This window comes from Lipotes vexillifer, unplaced genomic scaffold (assembly GCF_000442215.2).
Source record: "Lipotes vexillifer unplaced genomic scaffold, Lipotes_vexillifer_v1.1 scaffold168, whole genome shotgun sequence".
In the NCBI taxonomy this organism is placed as follows: domain Eukaryota; kingdom Metazoa; phylum Chordata; class Mammalia; order Artiodactyla; family Lipotidae; genus Lipotes; species Lipotes vexillifer.
In genome coordinates this window covers 1,386,350-1,394,120 of record NW_006773947.1, presented here as the reverse complement: position 1 = coordinate 1,394,120, position 7,771 = coordinate 1,386,350, and the positions used below count along the sequence as shown (strand labels likewise).

Genomic DNA, 7,771 nt, shown 5'->3' with positions numbered 1-7,771 from the left:
CAGCAGGACAGAACGGATGACGAAGCTCAGTGTGAGGAGAGAACGGTGAAGAACTTTCCCAGATTGAAGAAAGAATGAATGAGTCTTTGAATTAAAAACCACCTCAAGAAGCAGATATCAAGACAGATTAAAACTGCAAAACACCAAAGACAAAGTGGAGATCTTTGAAAAGCCGTAAGTGAACATAAAAAGGGAAAAAAAAAAAAAAAAAAAGACTGTTCACCAAAGAATCATCATTAGAATATGAGAAGCCAGAAGAAATTGGAATCACATCTTCAAAATGCTAATGGACGGTAACTGTGACCCAGTGGGGGTTAAAAAAAAAAAAGATTTAGATGAGAGAGAAATGCCACCACCCACAGATCCTCAGTGAAAGAACTACTCACAGGTCTGCCTCAGGAAAAACACTGAATCCACGGCAGCAGAGCAGGATATAAAACCCAATGGCACGGACTGCGGAACCCCTATTGGTGAAAGAATGCAAAACACTCTCCAGTGTGGACAGCTTCCTCCCCAATTTGTTTGTCTCTAGAGGTCTCACCGAATTGTACAATCTGTTCACTCATTAACTTGACAGAACAAATGCAGGACTTGTTTCTCCCTGAGTTCAACAGAAATAAGTTATAAATTTATTAGCTAAATACGTTATTCATTTTATTCACTCAAAATGCGTGTGTGTGTGTGTGTGGGGGAGTGTGGGAAATGGGTGAACGGGGTCACAGGGGTACAAACCTTCAGTTAGAAGATAAGTTCTGGGGGTGGGTGGGAGGGGAGGAGGAGGAAGGAGAGGGGGAGAAAGAGGCAAGCGAGCACAAGCACCTACCACATGCCGTGCACTGTTTAGGAGCTGAGGATAATCGGTGAATAAAACAGACCGAAGTTCCTCCCTTCGTGGAGTTTATATTCCAAAAGGAGAGGCAGACAATCAACTCCACACACATATATAGGAAGGTTGATGAGTGACAAAGAGAAGAATAACACAAGGAAGGGGAGAGGCAGTGCTGGAGCTGGAAGTTTAGCCGGGACCTGGTATCAGTAATGTCCTGGCAGGAAGAGCCGACAAAGTCAAAGTGTAACCGAAAAGAATTTTACAAAGAGATGACTCACAATGATGAGCCTGAGCGAACGAACTAACAGAGAGGCACGCAGGACAGTTACTACCCTGGGATAGCGGGGCCAAGGGAAGGCACAGGAGGAGCTTGAGTCACAGAATGGGGCCCTGGGCTGGGTGGAGCCCAGCAGCAGGGTTAGACCACAGCCTGCAGGAGGGAGCGGGGTAACCCCGACCTACTCCTCCTCCCACCCCTACACCCATCTCCGCACAGGACCTCCCATTTGCTGGACCTAATCAGAGGGCCAAGGGCAAAGAAGCCCTAGTAATACTCCTAAAGTCGACAGTGATCACGGGCCCAGGGCACCAAGCAGGGCAGAGAACAGCTGTGGAGGAGCAAACCAGTGCAGGCAGCAAGAGAGGGCCTCAGTCGGAAGGTTCTGCTGGAGTAGAGACCTGGGGAGGGAGGGCGAGCCCTGGAGTAAAGCCTTACAGGCAGAGGTGCCAGAACACCCACCCAGGCCCAAGGCAGCTTTGAGGGACAGCAAGAAGGCCAGTGAGGCTGGAGAGAGGCAGGTAGGGAAGGACTCTGTCTTTCAGTCTAAGTGAGAAGACCTGGAAGCAAATGCATGTTTTGAGCAAAGGACATCAACCCACTAATGCTTTAGAAAGATCCCTGGGGCAGGGACTGTAGGGACAAGGGTGGGATCTGAGTCAGGAGGCTGTTTTAATAGTGCATGTAGGAGACGAGGGTGGCTTGGACTGGGGTGGCAACAGTGAAGGTGGTGATAAGAATATTTACTCAAAGCCTAGAATTTTGAGGAGAGTGTTAAGTGGGTTGAATAAAAGTGCTTTTCCTTTTAAGATTTTCTTCTTTTAGATAACTGAAAACATGCAGATGTCTTTAACCAGGGATTTACTATATACATTTAGTAACATGCAATAAAGTGCATGCATTAAACTTGGCATGTAAAGTAATATATCTTTTTTGGGAAGTAACTTAGCAGTATATATCAATAGGCTCAAAAATGTTAATATACTTTCACCCATTAATCCCATTTCCAAGAATCCTATGGTAATAAAGTGATGTGATTAAATATAAATGTACAATACAACATTATTTATAATAGTCAAAACCTGGCTGCTACACCTAAGGGTAAATTTAAGGTTGTCGGGGAGAACAGATTGACTGCATGGCTTTCAGGATGTCTTCCAAAAGTTTTATAAGTTTGAGTGATTTTATTTGTTTTTGCAACCAGGCTTTTGGTAAAGATAAAATAGTAGAGATTTTAAAACAGCATTCTTTGCACCTTGAATGATGTGTTGCCAATGTCAGATACATAAATTTGTCATTAATCCAGGCAGAAATTAGGTTTAAGGTCCACTTGTGAAAACGAAAGCATTATTTTAATAGAGGACATTTCAGACCAACGACACAGTGTTTGGTCAAAAGTGTTTACAGGGGTTACGGGAGAGAAGAATTGTAAATAAAGCTAAAAAATCAGTTTGTGATCGGGCTATGAAAGTCCTTAAATGCCAGGATAAAGAGTTTGCATTTTATTCTGTAGTTTCAAGGACACTTAAAAGATTTTCTCAACAGAAAAAAAAAAAAAACATTTAAAATAATTTTTTAAAAAAGTAACTAAAATTAATCTGGCAGCAATAATGCAGTATTTCACAGAATTTGAGTTGGAAGAGTTCCTGAAAGGCTTCCGATTCAATTCCCTTTAAGGATGGAATGCAGGAGGTTCCCAAAGGCAGGGAGACTAAAGGACAGGCTGCTGCAGTGATTTGGATTGAGGTGGTGCAGAGCAGAACAGGTACTGCAGAAGACGCAATAAGGAAGAAGGGCGTTGAGCCTTAAAGTTCATGTTCATATAGTTTCATACTAAAATGTAAGACAGCTAACAATTTCAACCACAAGAGCTGGACTCTGCCCACAAACACTTTAGTTTTTCATCTTGAGAAGTCACTGGCAAACTATGTAGGCAGTTTGGAACAGGATGTGTATCTATCAGCTTCCTTTAATAAAACACATGGTACAAGATTATTCTGTACAATCCCTTGGCATTAAGAGCAGACTTCAGTTACCTTCAAAACTCCAATTCCATTCACGAAATTATCTCAACCCTATTTACTTAGTATTTACATAAAATGTAGTTTTATTTATCTACACCAATCTTTCAGAAAATAACATCTATAATTTCTGAACATAATTTCTATACATAATTGTTTAAAACCCACTGACTTTTACTGTAGATATATGAAATAGAATTGTCAGATCACAGTCAGATATTTCAAAGTTTCCCAGATGACACTGTCCAAAATGAAATCACTCTTGCGGTACTGAGTATCATGTATGTCTCTAAGAGCCCAAATGATGCATGCCATCATTTATGAGTGACATGTCATACCAATGATCTGAACCAAGAGATCTGACTCAAGGTTTAAAAGAAAAAAGCAATGTAATTTGATTGTAGTTCTCATATAATTTCTTTCTTTGGTCCAAGTCAAAGAAATTAATCCTTATATTTCATCTCACTCTGTACAGTCTCTGTATCTTTTAAACGTTGTGAGTATCTCTGCTTAGTTTTGATGGTTTTTGGTGAGGATGGTATTTTAAAAGCCCATTGATGGTCACAGTTACATAGCTCTGTGAATATACTAAAAGCCACTGAATGGTGTACTCCACATAGGTGAATTCTAGGCTTATGTGAATTATGTCTAATGAAGCTGTTATTATTTAAAAAGCCCACTGAGGATGAAGAGCCTTAAGTAATAAAATATTCTTGCTTGCAATTAATAATCAAAATGACTTGACTGCTGTCCTTCCCAAAGCTATCATCACTCATATAAATACGTGTTTGTTGAACTGAAGTAAAGGGATGCCCAAGGTATATCTGGACAGATACAGAACATTTATGTTCAGTTTACTTTAATATTAACATTTCTTCACATTCCCTGGGCACACATAAACTAGATCATGATTAAAATCAGTAGTTAATCATAAACTCATAGACAACTCAGTTGATTATATTTTAGTGGAGCTATTTATAAACACATCATAGCTAAAGTCTAAAGCAACTGTTAAGAGTCTTAAGTCTAAGGAACATGATAACTGTTTAATTTATAAAGTAATCAATAATTTTTTCTCAAAACCTAATTTGTGTATTGGATTTTATATTGGGATTTTTTATTTTGTATTGGATTGTATTTTGATTTTTGGAGTATTTATAATTAACTCCTGATAATTCATAACTAAAGGAGAGTAAAGGCACAAAAAATTACCTTTGAAAGGGAGATTCACAGTTAGACAAATTCACACATACATTCACAGAATGGCAAAAGACTACCAACCGCTTCATTTTATAGATAGGGAAACCAAGGCTCAGAGAAATTAAATGTTCTGCTCAAAAGTAACAACTAATAAGTGGCAGAACAAGGATTCACACCGAAGACAATTTTTTTTTTTTTTTTTCTTGCGTTATGCGGGCCTCTCACTGTTGTGGCCTCTCCCATTTGCGGAGCACAGGCTCCGGACGCGCAGGCTCAGCGGCCATGGCTCACGGGCCCAGCCGCTCCGCGGCATGTGGGATCCTCCCGAAACGGGGCACGAACCCGCGTCTCCTGCATCGGCAGGCGGACTCTCAAGCACTGCGCCACCAGGGAAGCCCCACACCGAAGACAATTTGACCACAAAATCCAAGTCTTCTGGGATTCATAAACAGTCTCACTACGTAGCCAAAACGAATTCACAGCCCCAAAAGGTTAACTTTAACTTTTTCAAATACAATTCTGAATTCAAACCCCCAAATTATCTAAACTGTATAGTCATCCAAAGGGTGAACATCTATGATAATGGGGTGTTCAAGAGTGGGGTGTGGGGTGTGTCTTTTTTACCTTTAGCCACGTCACACTCCTTAATCATTCTGAGAAAGCTGGAAATTTCCCTGTCTAGTCTCTGCTGGCATATCTGTGCTTTCTGGAAAAGGAAAAAAGAAGACGACAAAGTTAAACTAATAAAGGATTTTTACAGTACATATGCTTTAATGTTTCCATCGAAACTTTTACTTCATAGGTTGATACACTGTAATAATTGAGACATATTCCTAACAGAGAGAAAAAGGTGAGAGAAAATTGCCTTAGAAACCGAATATAACCATTAGTTAATCACGTACAGATTAATAAAAATAAAGCTCTCTAAATTTTAAATACATTCAACAGGTCAAGCACGTACCATACAACTGCATTAATTACTTCTAATAACTCATCACACAATATATATCTGAGGAGTCAGATTTCTGATTTATTCACACTTTTAGTAGCCTTGATTAAATTCATTGAGAAATTATAAAATGCACCCATTAAGAATATATTTTAAAAACTGCTCCTGCTTAAAAACTCCAGATGGTGCTAACATTTGGAAATCATAAGCTGATTTTCGTTCAGCAATCTAAGTGCACACAGCCCTCACATAATCAGACCAATAAGGACATCTTCTTAGTAAGTAAAAGCTTGTAAAAATAAGGGACAGCATTCATTTTTCCTTGTAATTTGAAATTTCTACATATTTAGATCCCAAAAAGCAAAACATAAATACAGAGTTTCATGATGTAAGTTGCATCCCATCTTAGTATAGATTTGGAAGTCCAAAATGAAAAAATCAGATAAAACCATTTATTACATTAACAATGTAATTTTGAAGTTGGTTTTATTTAGTTTCCCTTTAAAGGAAACTAAGAAGCAAGGATAAGAAGAAAATCATCATTGTAAAGTTGGCTGGTTACGGCAATAAGAAAATATTCTGAGAACCTTGACCTTACCAATATTAGGTTCACATTGTTGTAGGTAGGGTAATACATTTAGCCTGTGATCTTCCCTACTTGGTATTCCTAATCTCAACTGACTCATCCCCAAAACACTTTTGCTCCCCCTAAATCAGACCTAAGTGCCAAGGTGATATAGGTATGCATGCTTTTCACCTTATAAATTTTTCAGTGCTTCTGAAGCTCAGCTCAACCACAGCAGAATTACTCGTGGTACCACACTAGGGACAAGCAATGTTCTCTTTAAAACGTACATTACTCTATTTTGAGAGCTCCAACAACATAAAAATGCAATTCACTTTTTTTTGGGGGGAGAGGGAGAGGGAGAATACCTACACTGTGCAATTTGAAACACCATAGAAACTGTATGCTGGATCATTTTTCCAGACATAGCCTGTAAATACACGTTTAAGGCAGGAGAAAAGTCAACTGGGGACCACTGAAAACATGCACTGCGCAACCAAATGTTACCACTCATAATTTATTAATAGAAAATTGTCATTTTCACTCTATACATATTTAATAGACCTGCCCATGTGCATGGTGCGCCAATGCTGCTGTTTTCTATTTTTTCTCCTATGGTGAAAGTTAGCTGGGTGCACAAAAGCAAGCACTGGCTTCATTTGCAGACTGTGAATCTGTGATCAACATCATAGTTCCTGTGGTTACCGTTAAAGATAAGAAACACTATTACATTCATCTTCCCTTGGCATATCTGAGAGTTACTGAAAAAAGTTCCCTTGATCCATAATTTATTTAAGAGTTACAACAGGTCAGCTGCAGAAGATCTGATCAACACAGTGTTTTATAGTTGGGGACAAATGTGTGTCGTCTATTCTAAACAATTAATGCCATTTAATTGATGCAAAAAACCCAGAAAGGGGTTATTAATACAATTTTTTAAAACCACATTCTTCAATTTGTTTTCATTTCCTTGTAGCAGCTACCGGTTATATTACAAAAGCCTAAAAATCTAATTAGGAAGGTTAATGCTTATGCATTCTTTGCAGAGCCCAGCATGGTGTCTCACTGACGTCTATGCCGTGCACCTTATGTCAGGTTTTAATTTTTCTAGGTTTTAATTTTTTTTTTTTCTTCGCCATGCCGTGCAGCTTGCGGGATGATCTTGGTTCCCTGACCAGGATCAAATCTGTGCCCCTGTGCAGTGGAAGCGTGTACTCCTAACCGCTGGACTGCCAGGGAATTCCCTAGGTTTTAATTTTTATTTCCACTCCATAAATGAGATCCCACTCGAGCAGTGTTCTAATACCCGAAGTGAGACAGTATTTTAAATCCAGGTTATCTGGCACAGAGCCCAAGAACAGGAGCACACCCACAGACCTGGGCTGCAGAGAGTCAGAGGCACCCAGGTCGAGTAGCTGGGCCACAATCAGGACACCGGTCTCTGCAGCTACTTCTGCCCACCCAGACTTCCGCTGTTGGCTTTGTTTAAGTTGATGTTTAACTACCTTATCAACCTTGACATATGAGAAAGTTCAAAAACGTATATCAAGGGGGTGGGCATCTAGGGAGGAGTGGAGAGGGTAGGAGAGAGAGGTCATTAATTCCAGCCTATTTGCCACTTACAGACAATCCACATTTGGTTAATTAAGAACCGAAGCATTAGCAGATACAGACTACCATATATAAAATAAACAAGGTCCTACTGTACAGCACAGGCAACTGTACTCAATATCCTGTAGTAAACCATATGGAAAAGAAGAAAAAGAGTGTATGTATATGTATAACTGAATCACTTTGACGTACACCAGAAACACAACACTGTAAATCAACTATACTTCAATCAAAAAAAAAAAAAAAAAAAAAAAAGCATTGCAGGGAAGAAAACGAGACAAGAAAAATGTACAGAGGAACCATTCTGAAGAAACTCTAG

General features: G+C 39.4%; 1 protein-coding gene across 2 annotated transcripts in view; it reads right to left on the bottom strand.

Moving 5' to 3' along the window:
• Positions 1 to 7,771, bottom strand: part of OSBPL1A (oxysterol binding protein like 1A) — a 217,468-nt gene that overhangs the window by 135,199 nt on the left and 74,498 nt on the right. For both annotated transcript variants that reach the window (XM_007448592.1, XM_007448593.1), the window contains one exon: positions 4,952 to 5,033. In XM_007448592.1, the coding sequence (XP_007448654.1) occupies positions 4,952 to 5,033 (82 nt within the window). The remainder of the gene's footprint in view (positions 1 to 4,951; positions 5,034 to 7,771) is intronic.